The 19,596-nt window shown below is 54.4% G+C and overlaps 8 protein-coding genes across 8 annotated transcripts; 3 read left to right on the forward strand and 5 right to left on the reverse strand.

Annotated features, from left to right (window-relative positions):
- Positions 1-26: 26 nt before the first annotated feature.
- KRP23_10958 (uncharacterized protein) lies at positions 27-537 on the reverse strand (the record flags this gene model as incomplete). Its single annotated transcript, XM_067881458.1, has 2 exons — positions 27-382; positions 471-537. The coding sequence occupies 2 exons, from the start codon at positions 535-537 to the stop codon at positions 27-29; spliced, it is 423 nt and encodes a 140-aa protein (XP_067740766.1).
- Positions 538-3,338: 2,801 nt separating this feature from the next.
- Positions 3,339-4,912, reverse strand: KRP23_10959 (AFG1-like ATPase; the record flags this gene model as incomplete). The annotated part of the gene is made up of 5 exons (XM_067881459.1): positions 3,339-3,563; positions 3,628-3,741; positions 3,818-3,868; positions 3,919-4,645; positions 4,728-4,912. 5 exons carry the CDS (start codon positions 4,910-4,912, stop codon positions 3,339-3,341), a joined length of 1,302 nt encoding a protein of 433 aa, XP_067740767.1.
- A 677-nt stretch (positions 4,913-5,589) lies between these two features.
- KRP23_10960 (uncharacterized protein) lies at positions 5,590-6,811 on the reverse strand (the record flags this gene model as incomplete). Its single annotated transcript, XM_067881461.1, has 6 exons — positions 5,590-5,630; positions 5,715-5,888; positions 5,969-6,100; positions 6,200-6,433; positions 6,523-6,613; positions 6,734-6,811. 6 exons carry the CDS (start codon positions 6,809-6,811, stop codon positions 5,590-5,592), a joined length of 750 nt encoding a protein of 249 aa, XP_067740768.1.
- Positions 6,812-6,971: 160 nt separating this feature from the next.
- KRP23_10961 (uncharacterized protein) lies at positions 6,972-8,178 on the forward strand (the record flags this gene model as incomplete). Its single annotated transcript, XM_067881462.1, has 2 exons — positions 6,972-7,205; positions 7,282-8,178. 2 exons carry the CDS (start codon positions 6,972-6,974, stop codon positions 8,176-8,178), a joined length of 1,131 nt encoding a protein of 376 aa, XP_067740769.1.
- A 110-nt stretch (positions 8,179-8,288) lies between these two features.
- Positions 8,289-9,757, forward strand: KRP23_10962 (tRNA-specific 2-thiouridylase MnmA; the record flags this gene model as incomplete). Its single annotated transcript, XM_067881463.1, has 2 exons — positions 8,289-8,648; positions 8,711-9,757. The coding sequence occupies 2 exons, from the start codon at positions 8,289-8,291 to the stop codon at positions 9,755-9,757; spliced, it is 1,407 nt and encodes a 468-aa protein (XP_067740770.1).
- Positions 9,758-9,874: 117 nt separating this feature from the next.
- KRP23_10963 (Protein VAC14-like protein) lies at positions 9,875-12,376 on the forward strand (the record flags this gene model as incomplete). Its single annotated transcript, XM_067881464.1, has 4 exons — positions 9,875-10,876; positions 10,962-11,669; positions 11,750-12,251; positions 12,327-12,376. 4 exons carry the CDS (start codon positions 9,875-9,877, stop codon positions 12,374-12,376), a joined length of 2,262 nt encoding a protein of 753 aa, XP_067740771.1.
- A 148-nt stretch (positions 12,377-12,524) lies between these two features.
- KRP23_10964 (WD repeat-containing protein 76) lies at positions 12,525-13,761 on the reverse strand (the record flags this gene model as incomplete). The annotated part of the gene is made up of 4 exons (XM_067881465.1): positions 12,525-12,884; positions 12,946-13,099; positions 13,161-13,231; positions 13,390-13,761. The coding sequence occupies 4 exons, from the start codon at positions 13,759-13,761 to the stop codon at positions 12,525-12,527; spliced, it is 957 nt and encodes a 318-aa protein (XP_067740772.1).
- Positions 13,762-16,925: 3,164 nt separating this feature from the next.
- KRP23_10965 (DNA damage-binding protein CMR1) lies at positions 16,926-18,923 on the reverse strand (the record flags this gene model as incomplete). Its single annotated transcript, XM_067881466.1, has 1 exon — positions 16,926-18,923. One exon carries the CDS (start codon positions 18,921-18,923, stop codon positions 16,926-16,928), a length of 1,998 nt encoding a protein of 665 aa, XP_067740773.1.
- Positions 18,924-19,596: the final 673 nt, after the last annotated feature.

Genomic DNA, 19,596 nt, shown 5'->3' on the forward strand with positions numbered 1-19,596 from the left:
CACTCTTTAGCCGTCAGCTGATCCATTTAGGCCTTGTAGGACAGGAATTCGATGTATTTGTATTTGCTGCGGCTATGCCCGAGACGCGCTACGCTGTAGGACAGGAATTCGAGCGCCAGCGACTCGAAGTGCGAGAATGGACAAAACGGGTCCTGCGTGTGACCTGCATAAAAGACCTCCTCATTCTCGTAGTGTGGCTTGATAAAAACTTCGTGCGAGGCCTTGTCCTCGTACGCCTCGAACGCCAGCATCGTGCCGTGCTGAGGCAGCTGCGACCCCACATCAATCTGCAACACGCCCAGCAGCGCCACGATCGATCGAGTTATGGTGCGCTGGGAAGAAGGAGAGCTCGGCTGGCTGGCTGCTTGTTGTCCATCACCGCCTTCATAAAGCCGTACACCTCCTTCAGTTTGTTCTGAGCGCGTCGTAGCAAAAGCCCTTGCGATGGCACAGTCGCTGCCACAGCCCACCTCGCTCGATCTTGCTCCTAGGCTGCACCACGTCGTCGTGTGCAATGAACTCGACCTCGTTGAACATTTGCAGCGGGTGCACGTAGAACTACGGCACCATGTGCTGCTCGAAGAAGTCTCGAAGCGGACACAGCACCGACTCAGTGGTGCGCGGAACACTGCTCAGCAGCACGTAGACGTCGTCCGCCTGGACGTTGTCTCCACGAGCAGTCCGTATGGCTGTCTCTTGAGACATGACGGTCTGTTCCAGCAGCTCGGACTGCTCGGTAGTGTGTCCACTGTGGAGGCCCACAAGTCCTTCTCCTGCTGCGTGACCTGCACCTTCGTCCTGATGGGCCTGAGCACGGCCGTGCGGTGTGGAACATGTGCTACGTCGCGACTAGTCGAAGAGGTAGCCATTACATCCCTGTTGCAGCCACTGTAGTCGAAGCTGTAGCCATTACAGGTCCCACTGTAAGTGACCCCACTGTGTAATGGCTACAGCTTCGACTAGCTGCAACAGGGATGTGCCAGCAGCAGTAGCAGCACGGCTCGGCGAAGCAGCGTCTGTTGTTCTCCTTCTTCTTTCATCTTGAAGAGCTCGCTTCCACCGCTCGCCACTGTCAGCAGCAGCTGATCCCATCGTCGCAGAGCGCTGGAGCCCACGCAGAGCCCTTGCGAGGTTTGCTGCTGGGGCCACAGCAGCGAGTGTGTTGGGATCGCTTTCGGCCCAATAGTGCGGGGCTTCTAGAACATGCCATTCTTAGCGCCAGAGCCACACAAAACGAGAGATGTCGCATCTTTATTTCGTTTGAATTCAGTTTGGCGCCCGACCGCCCAAGGCCCAAACGAGTCATTCTCCGTTTGGACCAGCAGAGCACAAGCAAGAGACTTCTTCACTGGACCATGGTGAGCGAGACGTACCTTCGCAAGGCGCTGGCGCACACGAAGACCAAGTACGCGAGCCTCCAAGACGCGCACTCCGAGCTACAGAACAAGCACGCGCTGCTCGAGGACGAGCACGCCGAGGTCAAGAGCAAGCACTCGAAGCTCGAGGAGGAGCACGCGCTGCTGGAGGGCGAGCGCAACGATCAGGAGGCCGACGTCTGGCTGTGGATGATGCAGCACGACAGGCTCCAGGCCAAGCACAAGAAGCTCCAGGACGAGCTCTCGCAGTGGAAGGCGGCATGCGCGTCGCTCGTAAATGAGGTGCAGCACAAGATCCTGGAGGAGGAGTACATGGCCTACCTGGAGCAGCAGTATGGCCAGACTCACTGACCGGTGGCCAAGGTGGCCGAGCTCGAGGGCGGAGGCCCAGCAGTTGGCCACGGAGCGAGAGCAAGCGCTGACCGACAAGGTCGCGGCGCTCGAGAGCGAGGTGGAGACGCTCAAGACGACGTCCAAGAGCGAGGCGACATCCAAGAGCGAGGCGACATCCAAGAGCGAGGCTGCGAGGCTCAGCAGCACCATGAGCCAGATGCGTGCCGGCTTCGCCAAGTCCTGCCTGTCCAGCGAGGAGACGACGGACGGACTGGCCAAGGCGCTGGCAGACGCCAAGGCCGAGATCAAGCAGCACGTCGAGGCGAACACGACACTGTGCGCGCAGATGACCAGCGCGACGACGGCTGTGGCCAGCTGGGAAGCTGCCGCCACCAAGACGAAGCTAGTGGCCGAGGAAGCGACCGAGTCAGTGCAGGCGCAGCAGCGCTGTTCCCGGAGGCGCGAGTTGGGGCTGACGAAGACGATGGAGAGGCTGTAGAAGCTGAAGCTGGGCGAAGAGACTACGCTGCAGTCCAGGACTACGAGCAAGTCGACGGCGTCGCCTGTGGCGTCGGTGAACAAGCACGTGAAATCGACGGCGCCGCCTGTGGCGTCGATGAACAAGCACGCGAAGTCGACAGCGCCGACGCAGCACAGCCCAAGCAGACGATGAGTGCTGCGGCAAAAGGGCGGTTTGGTTGGGCGGGCAAGACCAAGACCAAGACGTTGGCGCCTTCGCTTTCGCACATGACGTCGTCGCCGCAGCTTTCTCGGCGGTCGGCAGCTTAGTCGTCTTGGCGAAAGCTGGACGTGGCCTGCTGCGTGGACTGCTGTGTGGACTGTGGTGGACTGCTGCGTGCGGCTGCGGCAAGATGATGACCGGCGACAAGCTGGAATGGTTGGCGTGGGGAACTGACCCGCTTGGAGGCACTCATCTCTGCCTCCTCGCGTGGTCGGCTCTCCAAGGCCTCTCCAGTTTGGCGGGGCAGAGACTCATCTCTCTCTGTCCTGCGCGATTCTGTGGCTATTCTACGATGGAGGTTCCTGGGCGTGGAGTGCCGAGGCCGAGCAGGCCTTGCGTGAGGTGCGCCAGCAGGCTCAGCTGATCGGGGCTCATTACCCTCGATCAAGCTGCAGATGCTGGCGTGCCTCGCGTGAGGTGCGAGTGTGGTGGGCTTTTGCAGTGGTCGACAGGGACTCATTGCTCTCTGTCGACCACTGCGCTTGTCCACTCGCTTGCTCTCCTACTTTGCTTCGGCGCTTGCGTCCGAGGCTTTCGTCGTGTGATGTGCCTGGAGTTCGCTCGCCGAATGGACTTCTTCTATCGTGACATGCTGCCTGACTCGACTCCATCCTTGTCAAGAGATTCTGATGACCAAACGACCAAGCTTCCTAGATAGGAACAACCTGAAGACACGTTTGCACTTTACGCGATGAGTTTAAATAACGTAGTGGCAATGCATTTATTGAGACCACCAATGGGCTAAAGCGTTTTCTCTCAGCTCTGCCACGGAGATAGTTGAGGCAGCAGCGGCGCCAGGAGTGCATGTTGTTCCTCATATTCCTCACAATTCGTAGTTTACCAGTTTCAAAATCCATCTCTGTCTGTAACGTGATAGCTCTATGTCGTTAGATACCTCGCTCGTTGGCCGTACAGAATCTGCTGCAACCGGACAGTTCACTTTCCCACACCGGCAGCTCGGGGCTCCTCATACTCTCACACTCTTCTTCATTTTCTACTGGGTCCTTGGCAGTTCCTTCGGTGCCAGGGGTAAGAAACAAATGAGCTCTAGATTGGCCATGAAACTCTTCGCGACGCTCGCTATGTGCCAGCAAGTACGCTTCGCTTCCCATCTACAGACAGCAAATGATGTATTAGCATTCTACAATCAACCAGTTCAAAGTGACAGTCACGCACCTCCGTCAAGCGAGACACTGTACGATCAAACGCGAAGACCTCGTCAACGTTCGACTTCATGTTAACGTCGACTTGGTAGAGGCGTTCGGGCCTCTCCGGTGCCAGGCAATGCAACTATCCAGCACAAGACATAATGACGGTAAGCTTGCAACTCAAACACCAACACGCAGAACAACGAAAAGTAACGTACCCGGACACCGCGGTCATACATGCAGTCTACGAACGTGATGAATCGCCGCATCTGGTTGAGTCGCTCGGCGTTGAGCAAGGAATATCGTTCACAAACACAACCGAGAAGGCCTTGGAGATAGCCAAGTAGTCTGCCGCACCGAGCGGTTTATCGCACAGGTCACGGAAGGAAAAGCGACACGCGCCCGCTTTCACTGCAGCCTCCGGTACATGCACTTGACGCCCTTGCGTCGTCACGTAGGTCTCCACCGTCTCCTCTCCGCGACAGTAAGTCATGAACTCGTAGTCGAACGCAGCACGGGTATCGGGCGTGATCGGATACTCGTACACATTGTCAGCATGCACCGCGCCCTTCAACACGCGGTAGTCCGTGGTCGAGTCTTCCAGCGACACGACGTTGCATCGTTCTCCTAGTAGGTCGATGAACGGCACGAACAGTTCTCGCTGCAGCCCGTTCTTGTAGAGCTCACTTGGTGGTCTATTGGACGTGGCGACCATCACAAAGCCTCGCGCCAGCAGGGCCGAGAAGAGCCGCCTCAAGATGAGCGCGTCCGCCACGTCCGTCACCTGGAACTCGTCGAAACACAGCAGCCAGCTGTCCTGCAGCAGCTTGTCGGCGATGTGTGGGATGGGATCCTCTCGGAAGCCCTGCTGACGCAGCTCGTGCATCTGCTTGTGGACGTCCAGCATGAACTCGTGGAAGTGGACGCGCTGCTTGTGCTCCACTGGCACATTGTCGAAGAACATGTCCATCACGAACGTCTTACCGCAGCCCACGCCGCCGTACAGGTACAGCCCCTTGGGTGCAGCTTCCTGCAGTTTCCTCATCCTTTCCAGTCAATTTCTGCCACCACGAGCCACTAGACGCCGCCTTGGCCTTGGGGCCGCCATAGCCCACGAGCGAGTCGTACAGTGCGTCCAGGTGGTGCACGGCGCGCACCTGCACGGGGTCGTACGTCACGTCGCCGTCGTCCGCGCGCTGCTTGTAGACGCCGTGCAACGTGTGTTGGCTGGGCGGGATGGACGTAGCCAGCGTCGAGTTCCAGCGTGTTGGCTGGCGCAACGAGGCCACACGGCGAGCAGTTAGTCGCAGCATCTTCCAAAGGCCGAGACGTCTGGCTCCGCTGGCAAAATGCTCAATGACTCAGCATTTTTGCGTTCGCAGTGATGATGTTTAACGGCTTCCGTCGGGTTTTGGCCAATGGTGGAAGAGATAAGGTTGAAGCGCGCCCTGATTGGCGAGCGGCGGAGGCCAAGAGAAAGGTTCAGACACACGCGCACTAAATACGAATAGCGCATAAGCAGCGGCACAATCACTGCTTGGACGAACGCTCGGGATACGGCGATGGGCAATCGGTGGCAAGCGCTGACCGACGAGCTCCGGGTCGAGCGCCTCGCCGCCTGCTGTGCGATTACTGCCAGCCTGCCGACAGCGATCTTTGCGTGCAGTTCCGTCCGTGCGGTTCATTTGGCCTCGCTGCTGCCGGTCCATGAGTTTAAGTCGGAGTCTGCTGTCGGACGAGGATGAGAATAAGTCAGAAGAGCTCCATCCGAGCGCGGCCGGCATGAGCGCTGCGCAACGGCAGCACGAGACTTTGGATCTGCATGGAAAGTATATCTTCTGTCGAGAGTACGGTAGATAGATACAACGGACACGCAACATATCTACATGTAGACGTGGAAGGAAATGATACTGAGTACAGGATGCTACGAAAAAAACTGGGGAATGAGTGCTAATACTAATTGAGGTAGGGTGCCGGAGTTGAGTCTCCATCATCGCGAGTTCTGCTGCAATGTTCGCGCTAATACGCAGACTGGAACACGCCGCACAACAGGAGACAGCAAGACGAGGGTTAGTCAATCCAAGCACTGTTGCAACAAGTCAGGGCAGTTCGTACCGTGGCGTAGTGCTCGGACGCACTCCTCTATTGCCACCGTGTTCTTGGAGGCCTGTGCGCCCTTCTTGTAGACTACCACTAACGCGTCGTTGCCTTCTACAACGCTCACTTGTATGCACGAGTTACGCCCGCTCTGAATCGTCATGGAGCTCACACCATCGCCGGAGAAGGACACTGTACACGGGAAAAGCAGTATCCAACCACGTAATAGGTCAGTTCTTGTGCCTTCCACCATTCCACGCAGACCCACGTACTCATGTCAATCGAGCTGTTCACGAGTGCCTGCAGATTCGCCAGCACTCCGATCGGGTCCACGTCTCCTGTTGCACACGTTACTGCGCCGTCCACCACGAGCATGGCCTTCAAGATTCCACGCTGCTTTTGCACTGTTCGAACATCAGCACGCAGCCAAAGCGATTAGTCACAGCTCTCCAACGGCGCACACCAGTCGGCAATCCCGTCTCCCAATGCCCCACAGCACTCACATTTTCTGACAATAGGCTTGACGGACTCGCGTATGACGCTGAGAATTCTGTACTGAAAGCGATGGAAGTCGCGCAAATTGTGCCCCATATTGCCCAGCTCGTCTCCGTGCTGCGCGATGAACGCAGCTAACAATTCCTGCGCCACGAATGCCGAGAAACTGGCCCCGTCCGTCGTGTCGTGGAACATGGCACAGAAAACCTTGTGCTTGTCGTTGGTCACCACCGTCACGGCCACTATGAAAGCAGCAACAAAAACGCACACACAATCCGTCAATCATCAACAATTATGCGTCTTGCAGCAAAACTAGAGCGAATCAGCGCACCGGAAGACATCTGAATATACGACACAGGAGCCCCGCTCGCCTTATTGGAGAACTCGAGCATCGCTGTGATCAGGGATCCCACTAATCGCGGCTATACAGTAGCGGACAGACGAGATAATGGCATATTTTCTGTAAGAACTCGGCGAATACACCGAATTGGAGCGCGAGAATTGCACGCATCAAGCGCCACGATGTCGGCACGGGTGGGTACCTGGGCGACAGCGTTCGCGTACTCCTTGGAGAAGAGCACGATGCCACTGGACGCCATGATGAGCACATTGCGCAGCATGGTTCGCCTTTGTCTTTGGTTCAGGGGGAGTCAGGAGACGCGGGGACGCTCCATACTGAACTCAAATGACTTTGAAAATTCTGAACCTATAAAATCCTTGGGATCAGCACCGCAACCTATAAACGCTACTCATTCGTCGACAGTCTAGGAATACGTAGCAATGACGCCGCACGAGCCTGCGGTAGACATGGCGTCGCCCTTGGAGCAAGGAATCTCTGGCGAGAAGGCCGTTCCGACGGTGATTGAGCGCTATCTGAGTGACGAGCAGGTTCAGCAGTTCATGGAGCAAGGCGTGCTGGTGGTGCCCAATGTGTTGACCCCCAGGAGGTCGCGGAAGCTCGTCGCGGCCTACACGGAGAGCTCGCCAAGTACGGAGTGGTGCGTTGCTGATTTGGTTTTATCATTGCCACTGCGGATACAATTGATTTTCTCATGTAATTGCAATGGTGTGGTGATTTTGGCCGTGGCAGGATCACAAGAGTTTGGAGACGACAGGTGACAACCTCAAGAAGTTGTCGAGTACCGGTGGTGCTGGCGGCATCTTGGACCTGTTCTATCCGTCGTGGAGACTGAAGGTGGCGGAGCACGAGAAGGTGTTTGCAGCCATGACGGACTTGTGGGAGGCGACGTACGCGCACAACCATCCGGACTTCCAGCACCCGTTCGGAGACTTTGACGGCAAGCGCGGGTATATGTACATCAACCGCGTGTGCTATCGCGTGCCGGATGCGATTTCCAAGAAGTTTGCACAGAAGAAATCGCGTCCAATGCAGCGATCGCTAACACCGCACTGGGACTGCTGCCCGACCAAGATGTTCGACTCGGGCAAGGACACGCCTCGTTGGCGACCTATTCAGTGCATCACAGTGCTCACCAGCAACACGGAGCCCAACACGGGTGGATTTGAAGCCGTGCCCGGGTTCCACAAGGAGTTTGTGGAGTATGCAGCCAAGCACATGCCGGAAGTCTTGACAGCAGTGCCGTTGACCGCTCCAGTTCGCCGACCGCAGGTCTGTCTCGGCGACTTCTCGCCTCTGCGTATGCAGGAGGACCGTGAAGTGATCGATCGTTACCAGCACATCGGCTGTGAAGCTGGCAGTGTTATCTTCTTCGACTGGCGCATTCCGCACGCCAACAGCTACAAGCACGTCGGTAGTATCCCTCGCGAGGTCGTCTACACAGGCTTCATCCCGGATACACCCATGAACCGCAGGTACGTGCAGGAGCAGCTTCGCCGATACAAGGCGCGTCTTCTACCTGCCGATCACTGGCAAAAAGACGACGTTCACGCCCGCGTTGCCGAGGACTTCTCCGCGCACCACTTTTCGTCTCTCGGCTCACGTCTCATTGCTCTCCACCCTTGGTAACCCAAATATGGCTGCATTTCGCTGATCGCACGATCTAGAATCGATCCTACAGCCTTTTCCTACATTATGTAAAACTTGTGTACGCTCTGCCACTCAACCATTCGTCGACAATGCTGTGCCGTACATGCTCACGCGTTGCGGCGTCAGCACTTCGACGTCACCCCCAGGCCTTATTAGGAACCTCTGGCAGCCTCCAGAGCTCACCAAGACGCCTAGTTAGTGTTGCCAGCGCTCTCAATGCCTCTACTAGCCCTGATAACAGCAAGACACATGTGGTTGTGGGCATGTCTGGTGGAGTGGACTCTTCTGTGACTGCGCTGCTGCTCAAGCGCCAGGGATATCGAGTTACAGGGGTTTATATGAAGAACTGGGACCCCAGCGACGAGGAAGGAGAGTCGGCGTGTCCCGTGGACTCGGAGTACTTGGACGTGCAAAAAGTCTGCGAGCAGCTCGGGATCGAGGCGCAAATGGTGGGTGGCTGTTGTTAATGAGGATTATGCAGTGCTGATGGGGCTGGCTGTTGGGGTTTTAGGTGAACTTGGTGCAGTCGTACTGGAACTCGGTGTTCGAGCCGTGTCTGGAGGGGTTTGAAGAGGGCCTGACGCCGAATCCAGATATTTTGTGCAACCGAGAGATCAAGTTCAAGGCCTTCACGGAGTACGCGCAGAAGATTGGCGCAGACTACGTGGCGGGTCATTATGCGGCGTTGAGACGGGCTGAAGATGGCGGACCACTAAACCTTTGTGCGGCGGTGGATGAGACGAAAGACCAGAGCTACTTCTTGTCGAGTGTGGATGGAAGAGCGTTCGCGAACGTACTGTTCCCGCTGGGTGGCATGTGCAAGACGGAAGTACGGCGGATTGCAGCAAGCGAGGGGCTTTGTACAGCGACGAAGAAGGACTCGGTGGGTATCTGCTTCATCGGCAAGCGCAACTTTGCGGACTTCATTCACCAGTACATCCAACGCCAAGAAGGATTCTTCTACACAGTAGACGGAGAGAAGATGTACCCGCATCACGGCTTTACTGCGTACACGGTGGGGCAAGGCGCTCGCCTTCAAGGTATGAGCGCCAAGTGGTTTGTTGTCGGTAAGCACAAGTCCGATCACTCCGTGGTCGTTGCTGAAGGCACGCGGAACCCGGCACTCTTTTCAGATGCACTCTTCGCCTCAGCAGGGCAGTTCAACTGGATGGCAGGAGATTTGCCTAGAGAGCTTCATGAGACTGGTCGCATGCGCTGCTTCTACCGTGTGCGTTATCGCCAAGACCTGGATGAGTGCACAATATCGCTTGTGTCGAACCGCGAGGCTCGTGAAAGGGCCAGCAAACTTCACGACTGGCAGCCTGAACCTCTTGCAAGTGCTGACGATGAACAAGGAAGAGAGCGAGAGAAGCGCAGCTACTTGCGGGTAGACTTCGATCATCCTCAGCGCGGCGTCACCCCCGAACAAGCACTTGTGCTTTATCGCGCCGACGGTATTTGCTACGGCGGTGGGCCCATTGCTGCAGCCGGCGAGACCTACTTCGAGCAGCAAAAGCCTCTCGCTGACACTGTACGTGACTGGCATCGACAAGGATAGTAGAACTTAAATCGGCAGGCATGTGGTGCTCCTGCAACTTCACCTCCCCTTCTATTGGCTGAAATTGGTCTCTTCTTGAAGCCATGTCTCCTTCATTCCGCATTCTCCTTCGCAGCCATGAGCAGCTACCCGACGGATCCTTCGCCCATGCTGCCGCAGTCGGCGCTCACGCAGGCCGCCGCAGCTGCCGCGGCCGCCATGCCCTTCGGCCTGGGCGGAGGCGACTCCCCCGATGCCGGCGGCTTCGCCGTGCAGCTGCCGCTGTCCCCGAACCTCATGCGCAACCTGGGCGACCGCTCGTACGACAAGCGCAAGGGCGCGGCCATGGAGCTCGAGAACCTCATCAAGCAGCTGCAGGAGAACGCCGCGTCTATCGAGTTCCACCAGCAACACCAGCTGCAGCTCAGCGCTGACTCGCCGGCCTCGAGACTCAACGCCTCGTCCGGGACCGAGTCTGAGAGCGTCGACGGCCCGTTCGCAGTACCCAACCCGAGCCGCCAGCGGATCCCGGCCATCATCGAACTGCTGGGCAACGACTTCGCCTGCTCGTCCAACGCCAACCACCGCAAAGGCGGCCTCATTGGGCTCGCAGCCACAGCTATTGGCCTTATGCACGACGCGCACCTGTACCTGGACAAGCTGCTGCCCCCCGTGCTGCACTGCTTCGACGATCCGGAGAGCAGAGTGCGCTACTACGCGTGCGAGTCGCTGTACAACATCGCCAAGGTGGCGAGGGGCCACATTTTGCACTACTTTAACCAGATTTTCGACGGCCTGTGCAAATTGTTTGCAGATGTTGATGTCGACGTGAAGAACGGAGCCAATTTGCTGGACAGGTTGGTGAAGGACATTGTGACGGAGAGCGAGTACTTTGATGTGGACATGTTTATCCCGCTGCTGCACAAGTACATCCGGATGACGAATCCGTATATTCGGCAGCTCTTGGTCGGTTGGATCACCGTGCTGGACTCGGTGCCGGACATTGACATGCTGGATTGGTTGCCCGAGTTCCTGGATGGGCTGTTTAATATGCTGAGCGACGGGAACAGAGAGATTCGACAGGCGGCGGACAGCGCGCTGGCCGAGTTTCTGAGGGAGATCAAGCACGGACGACGTCGAGTTCGGACGCATGGTGGACATCCTTGTGGGTCAGTGCAACAGCAAGGAGCGGTTCAACCGACTGACTGCAGTGAGCTGGGTGCAGGAGTTCGTGAACCTTGGCCGTGAGAAACTTGTCGAGTTCTACGCAGACCTGCTGGCTGCTATCATGCACTGCATCTCGGACGCTGAGCACGAGATCCGCCAGGTGGCTGAACGGGCGAACGATGATCTGCTGCAGCTCGTGAAATCCACGACGGAAGATGTGGAGCTGCTGCCACTGATGCAGAAGCTTACGTCGGAGCTGGGCAGCGACCATGTCCCGACCCGAATGGCTGCGCTACGTTGGATCTCGATGTTGCTGGAGAAATACCCGAACCAGCTCTCTGCTCACATTGGACAGCTCTTGCCGGCTTTGCTTCGGACTTTGTCGGATATCTCTGACAGTGTAGTGCTCCTGGATCTGGAAGTGCTTGCTCGCATCTCGCTCAACAAATTTGAGTTTGAGAAAGTTCTCAATGCGATTTTGTTGCTCTTCGCACAGGACCGACGGTTGCTCGAGATGCGTGGAAGCATGATCGTGCGCAAGTTGTGCGTGCTTTTGGATTCGAAGAGCATCTACCTCATTTTTGCGAAGGTCCTGGGGACAGAAGCTGTATACCTGGACAGCCAAGCCGATTGTGAATTCGCTGCCGTGATGGTTCAGACGCTGAACCTTATTTTGCTCACGGCCAACGAGCTTGAGCACCTCCGCGATATCCTCCGTCGCAGTTTTCAGCCACGCGCATCCGAAGATGACGTCCAGGTGTTTACGGTAAGCACTTTGACACCTTCGTAGCTGTGTAGCCGCTGTTCTTACGTCTGTTTCGATTTTGGCCTTTCCTTTTGTTGCAGGCACTCTTCCGGTCGTGGTGTCACAACCCCATTGCAGCATTCAGTCTCTGCTTACTCGCCCAGTCCTACTCGCTATCTGCTGCGCTCATCAGCAAGTTTGCAGATATCGATGCATCCGTGGGTTTTCTGATGCAGATCGACAAACTCGTGCAGCTGCTGGAATCGCCGATCTTCATTCACATGCGTCTTCAGCTTCTCGAGATCCAAGAGGACTACCACACGGACCTGGTCAAGAGTTTATACGGATTGCTAATGCTTCTCCCGCAAAGTGCTGCTTTCCGTGTGCTACGGGACCGACTAGCAAGCGTGACGAGCATGGCTACTGCCATTGGACGGATAGACTTGAATGGTGACTCGCGTCGGCTGCGCAAGACTAAAGAAGCACCTTCCAGTTCGTCAAGCAACGATACACCCTCGTCAGGTGCTCCGCGGATCGACGCCGATGCATTGCTCTCTCACTTCGAGACTGTCCAGACGAAGCACACGGAGCTTCGACGGAAAGGTAAGGCTGTTTACTCATTCAATGTAACACTTCGTGCTTTGTGGCTTACTGATTTATTGTGTGACCTCATTACAGGAATGTACGAGAAATCGCTTGCCAAAGAACAGAACGGTGCGAAAAAGTAAAAGTGCAAGGCGACAAGAGTCACACAATGTGGGTACCCGTAAATGAAAGAGCAATATGAACGCGAGTATGATGTTTTGACTATGCTTTGTGAAGCTTCAAGTTGGATGGTGATAGTCATGTTAGCGCGAAGGTTTGCAGCTCAAAATTTCACTCGGCCTTGACTTTATCTTTGGCCTCGGTTTTGACATCACCAGGTTCGTCTGTCTTCTTGCCACGCCAAAGTGCCAGTCGACCAGACGAGTTGCCACCTGCAATCAGCTCGAGGTGAGGGTGGAATGCGTTGATGGAGTGCACGGATGCAAAGTTGTCACTCTTGAGTTCGCGCACAGGGCGTCTGCGACCGGCACGGAAGATCTGGATTCGTCGCGGCTGCTCCATGCATCCCATCACGAATTGGTTTGGTCGCTTGGGATCCCACGCAGCATGGAGCTTCGTAAGCCACCGCCCCGTTATGTTGTTGTGTCGAACACGGGTCGAGTCTGGGAGCGTAATTGCCGACTTGTCTGACTGCCTTACGTTCGGTAAGGCTTGATGTATCGAACATGTCGATGTATGAGTCCTGACCCACCGTCACGAGCCACGCGCCATCTCGTGGGGAAAAGTACGCGCAGTTAACACTGCGGTAATGCGGCAACGCTATCAGTGGAGTGTTCTTCTTCGACGACATTTTGCGCGCGTCCCACAAGCACACAGTGCGATCTAGCGATGCAGTCGCGATACAACTACAACATAAGGTAAATTAGCGCCACTTTCAATGACTGGTCAGCACAGAGCAATACTCACAAGTCGAGGCTCGGGTGCTGGGACACTGTGTTGATCTTCTTCTCGTGCAACGTGTAGCTCGAGCTTTTCACCTTATGCGCGCGTCGATCAATCAGCGCACCGTACCGTCATCGCAACTTGCATAATAACACTGTGACGTACTTGCTGTAGCAAGCGACGAGATGCCTGCGCCGTCAGTGGCTTCATACACTACCGACGACTCCGCCGCGCGCAGATCAAACTCCCTCACCGTTCCGTCAAAGCTACTCGAAACCAGTTTGGACGCGTCTGGAAAGATGAGCTGACTCACCGGGGTGTAGTGTGGTCTGTAAACCGCCAGCGGCGGAGCCGAGCTCTCCTGCTTCACGGCCGCTTCACTGAGAGGCGTCCACAGCGCCACATGGCCCATTTTATCTCCGCAGGCCACCACCACGCGGTCTGTACGTGGCAAGAACGCCACCGAGTAGATCCGTTCCTGTACCGCCTTGGTGATATCGTCGTCAGCCAAAGTGTACTCGACTCCGTCGTCGTCGGCCAAGACCGTATCCTCCTCCAGCTCCTCTTCCAGATCCGCCGTGATGCCTCCGAGAAAAGCTTTGCTCTCTCCATCCACCGCATCCATCACATGCAAATGACTGCCTCGTGGGGTCGTGGCCCTCTCATTTTGTCATTTCAAACTGGTCGATTGCCTCAATCGGTTCCACCTCCACTTTCTTCCCCTCCAGCCGTCGAGATTTGCGGACCGGTTGCGTCAACCGATCGGCTATTCTAGCAGCCTGCAGAGCTCTCTTGACAGCCTGCTGTTGTCTCTTGGTCTCTTTTGCAGATTCGTCCCCCACCGCCGTCCTGGCGGAGATTTTGGCCGTGGAGACCCCCATCTGCTGCATGAAGGCCATGTTGCGCTGGATTTTTCGCGCCGCTTGCGCTCGTACTCGGTCAATCCTACATCCTGTTGCTCGTCCTGCTCTTCATCTTCGTCCATGCTCATCGTCCTGTCCTGCGTCCTGCTCTTCCGATTTGATCAAAGTTTTCGTGACTTTCGGTTGACGCCGCGAGCGCCGCAATGAAGCGACGGGTGGAGGAGACAGCGGTGGGTTGCGTGCCGTCGACCGGAGTGAGCGAAGACGCTGCGGGGCCTCGGCCAACGCGCTGGAGCGAGTGCGGCGCATGAGGCAGGATCAGTTCGCGCCAACGGTTATTGTGTGGGAAAGTAAAACTAGGAAGGCTCTTTGGTAGGGAGGTGGTTGTATAGATTTATATGAAGAAGAGCGCATGCAAGGGATGATGCTCGGTAGGTCAGATTATTATTTGGCATGTTTGGGTACTTTTTTGGATGACAACATTGTATTTACATGAATTGCTTGCCACGCCGAAGTGACACTCGTGTGACCGCTTGTAAGTAGATGCGGGTGGAACGCGTTGACTGGAGTGATGGAGGTGAAGTTGCTGCCCATCAGGGTTGAGGATATCCGGCGCAGAAAACCCGAGTCCGTGGCGGTTGGTACATGCAGTTAAACACGAAGTGATTTCGTCTCCTGGGGTCCCGGACAGGATGTAGAGGTGAATCCGATGCGCTCCAATTGCGATGATACATTCGAACGGGTCTGGGTATCCTGAATGGTAGTGCGTTGTGGCTGTATTAAAACATGTTGATGAATCGGTCCTTCGTCGTCAACAACAATGACCGTCGTCCGGAGAGAAATACGCGCAGTTAACCGGGCTCGTAGGACGGAGTTTTGTCAGCGGTACGTTCTTCTCGGAGGTGTTGTTGTCCATATCTCACAAACACACAGTGCAGTCCCGTGACGCAGTTACGACGCAACTACGCGAATCAACACGTCAAGGAAACATTAGTACGGCTCCCCTATATATCAAGGTAAACTCTACAAAATCAAAACTTACAAGTCACGACTCGGGTGCGTCGTGATTCTCGCGTCGTGCAGATTTCGCGCGTCGTCACAGTCCGCATAAATGCCGCAGCTGAATCAAAGCCGTCACGCTCACTGCTACTAGCTGCGTTTAGAAGGTGCCACAAGTGCAACATGGGTCTCCTTGTCCCCACACGCTACGACAACTCGGTCTGTGCGTGGGAGAAAGTCATCGAACGAATGGGATCGAGCACGGCTTTCTCAGTATTCTTGCAGTGCTTGTACCACACCCGTTTCGTCGATTTGACTCCGATCTTGTTACTGTCACGTCTTTGAGTTTCACTTTCCTCTTCTGTCGACAACGCATCAGCTCCCATACCAAAAACAAACTTCCGAATCATGCCCCTGCCATCTGATCGTTTTTCCAGTTCTTCCCGTAGCTGTCCGCGATGTGATATTCTTCTTCTGCTGCTTAATTTTTTTTTTTCCGCAGGTTCCATTCCAACAACAGCACGGCCCATGCACCAGACCTAGAATTCCTTTTGAAAGGTCTCCCTTGGCTACGTTTCCCATTTCCTACCGCTTCGACTGACGCACTAGTTGGCACAAAGCTCATCTTTCCTTGCAGCAACCACTCGCCGAGCTACCATCTCGATTGCCGTGCGAGCAGTAATTTCACCAATTTTCTGCATGAAGGCCTGGCTGCGCAGGATGTTCTCTCGACGTTTGCGTCCATATTCAATCATTTCATCATGCACATGCTCTTCTTCGCCTGCATCTTCATCTTTATGGCCGTCCTGCTTTTCAGCTTGGTCTTGAAGTTGTGCCAGATCCTGAATTTGGTGATTTTGGTGTTTACTTGTTCTTGAATTATATGATGCTCCTGGTCTTTGTCTTGGCTTTAAGAGCTCGGTTCGCTTCTTCCGCCTCAACCGCTTCTTGTGGGAAGTTCGACAGCGCGGCACTGGGATCTCGGTGCCGTGCATTGCAGTAAGAAATGATTGGCGGTAAGTTATTATCTTGAGTTCGTATTATTGTACATTCTTTTGCTCCATCGAGCCTGGTATTTTATTCTGAAGCTAACTTGCATTATACTGACTCAGTCAGTGTTAACAATGTTGTTGAGGAGGACTCGTGATCTACCTTCGAGCTCGACTGAAGTATTATTTGCCTATCAAGGCATATGCAGTAGCACAATAAGAGCGCATGGTACGGTCACAGAAAGCATGCGGAAATTTTTTTATTCAAAATTCGTCTGGCATACTTAAGTAGTCGTTACTTCTATTACGCTGTGCGTGAACGCAGCCCAACTATTGATTCGATGGCTACCTGTTCTTGGCTCGCCAGAGAGAAAGACGCCCTGTCGAGTTGCCACTCGCGATTAAATCCAAGTATGGGTGATACTGGGTAACCACGTCAAAGCTGTTGTTTGTGACCTCTTTTCTCACAAGCTCCCGAATAGGTTGGTCATATCCCGCGCGGAAAATCTGCAGCCTGGATGGGTGCCCCCAGCACCCAATTGCAAATCGGTTCGGCCTCTTGGGATCCCACGCTGGCCGGAACTTGGTGGATGTTCCCGTGTTATTGTTGTGCGGAACGTGGACGCGACTGGGTTCTAGTGGGGTATCTGACGTCCCGCACTTGACGAGACGTGACGTGTCGTACATGTCCATGTACGACTCACAACTCAGCGTCACCAACCACGCGCCGTCATGTTTAGAGAACTGTGCGCAATGCCTCTCGCTTCGGTGCCGGAGTTTAGAAATCGGAACATTTCCCTCCGAAGCGATTTTGCGTTTATCCCAGAAACAAACATTCAAGTCCTGGCCTGCAGTAGCAATACAACTACACCAGACAAAGTTTCCAGCAAATGTTAGCGCATCTACCAATAAACAATAAAATCTGCAAGCAAACCTTACTAGTCGAGAGTGGGGTGTTGATCCACCGTGTTGATCTTCCCCTTGTGGAGCCTGAATCCCCCGCTGTACAGGTTTCGCGCGCGACGATCAATCAGCCGCACTGTACCATCTTCACAGCTTGCATAGTAGAATTGCGGGTTGCCCGATTCAGCAAGTGACGTAATCCCAGTCTCATAACTAATATCGCATACTAACGAGGTTTTCGACGACCACAAATCAAATTCACACACGGTGCCATCCATACTGCTGGAAATTAGTGTCGACGAAGTGGGAAATATCAGCTGGGTGACAGGGTAACCATGAGGCCGGTACATTGCCGCCGAAGAAGTGGTGCTGTTGTTGCTGCTCGATGGTGACCAGAGTGAGACTAGACCTTCCTTGTCGCCACACGCTACGCCAACTCGATCTGCACGTGGAAGGAAAGCCAACGTAGTAATGCGGTACGGCACGGCCTTGACAATATCGTTTGTCTCCAGTGTATACTCCACATCATCCTCCGCATCCCCTGGTACCAACGCTTGCTCAATATTGCTCCGCTCGTGGAAGCTACCAATGATTTCTTGGCAGAATGCTTTCCCTTCGTCATCAATGACATCCATGACATGCACTTTACCGGTGCAATTGAGTCGAATCGTTTTCATTGAGAGCAGATCCATCGAGTAGTCCAAGCCGTTTGACTCTCTAACGACGGCCTTTTCACCACTCAATCGACGCGATTTGCGTACTGGTTGCTTTAGAAGCTCAGTACGGCGAGAAGCTTTTAGTGCTCGCTTGGAAGCCAATTCCTGTCTCTTCGCTTCTTGTGCAGCCTCGTTTTGCAGTGCTGCGCAAGCAGCGACTTTGACTGTAGACACTCCCACCTGCTTCAGGAACGCTTCGTTGCGTAGAATATTTTCGAGACGCTTGCGCTCGTATCCCGTCACCACTTCTTGCTCATCTTGATCGAGTTCTTGTTTGCTGATATTTCGATTTGCATCATTTTTCTCGAGATTACTATGGGGGCGAATCTGACCGGGATCCGCGCCGGTCTTCAGCTTCATCACAATCTTTTCACTCCTCAACTTCGAAGGCTTGCCCACTGGCCGACTCAACAGACAAGCTTTCTGCACGGTTACCAACGATCTCCTCGTAGTCATCTCCTTTTGTTGAGCTTCATTTTCGGCTTCAGTTCTTGATGCTGGAGCTGAATGCTGATCATGATCTTGATCCTCATTACTGTTGGTTTGGTCATTTCCATTCTCGGCAACTTCCCGTAGAGAATGTGGCTTCATTTCAGGTACGTCCCCGTGCGAAAAGAGCACTGGATCCATCGTCTTCACGGCTCTAACCCCTGAGAGGTTACCAACAGACTTCGTCATCAATTTCAAAAGCCGATCCCTCGCCTTGGTCACCACTTTTTCCCTTTGCAAACGCTTTGATTTGCGCACTGGTTGACACAAAAGCTCAGCTTTCCGGGTAGCCGCTAACGCTCGCCGAGCTACCATCTCCTTCCGCTTCTCCTCATTTTCAGCTTCATTCCCGACTGCCGTGCGAGCAGCAAGTTTCGCCGTCGACACGCCAACTTGTTGCATGAAGACCTGGTTACGCAGGATGTTGTCCCGACGTTTGCGCTCATACTCCGTCATTTCATCCTGCACTTGCTTTTCTTCGCTTGCATCTCCATCCATATTGCCGTCCTGTTTTTCAATTTGGTCCTGATTCAGTGTCAGATCCTGAATTTGGCGATTTTTTTGCTGCTGCTGGTCAAATTGAGTCAGATCATAAATGCGTTGGTGTTGCTGTGCCTCTTTGCCTTCAATGTCTTGAAAATCATTGCAGTTCTGCACTTTATCTCGGTTTGTAGAGAGTTCTCGGCCTTCGTCCTGATTGTCGCTTTTCGCCCCGACTGCAGGGTCAAGGCTCTCGCGCTTCTTCAGCCTCAATCGCTTCTTCTTGGAAGCTCGACAGCGTTTCTTGTGCGGCACGGAGGTCTCCATGCCGAAGTCGCTGCCGTGCATTGCACACGTTCACACGGTAAGAAATGATTGGCGGTAAGTTATTTTCTCGAGTTCGTATTTAGGCAGAGTTTGAACCTAAATGCACACGTTTTTGCTCCAACTTCACCAAAGCTCCAACTTCATCGTGAGAGCATGGGGGAAAGTCTGTTTCGGGAAATGTATTATTCGATTGGGTCAACTTCAAATACTGCAGACGCTGCTGCTTGTACACGGAGTATCCAGACAGAGGATCAACACTAGTTTTCAGCATTCAAAACTGCTTCTTGACGCGCCAGGGTGCTGACCTTTCTGGATGATTCGCAGTTACTAGTCGCTATAAGTCCAGGTGGAGTGCACGGAGTCTGATTGTCTTAGTATTACACGCTTGGTACGATGTTGGCTACATGTATCGGCTCGAAATATGATAGATGTACATTGCGGGTGTTCCGCAAACTGGTTAGTATCACAACTGCACAGCAGTGTTCGTACACAACGGTAGTCTCGTACACTTCCAATACAACTACAGACACGTGCGCACAGCAGTAAGTCACAATTCACAGAAAAACTACATGTCTACCTACACGCAGGTGCTGGTGGATGGCAGGAATATGTAGTATGTGCAGCTAGCACTTCATACTTTAGACCTTTCCACTCGTCCCTTGGTTCATCGCACTCCTCCACCCTCGCAGCATCG

Source organism: Phytophthora ramorum, assembly GCF_020800215.1.
Source record: "Phytophthora ramorum isolate Pr-102 chromosome Unknown Phyram_PR-102_s0011, whole genome shotgun sequence".
Lineage (NCBI taxonomy): Eukaryota > Oomycota > Peronosporomycetes > Peronosporales > Peronosporaceae > Phytophthora > Phytophthora ramorum.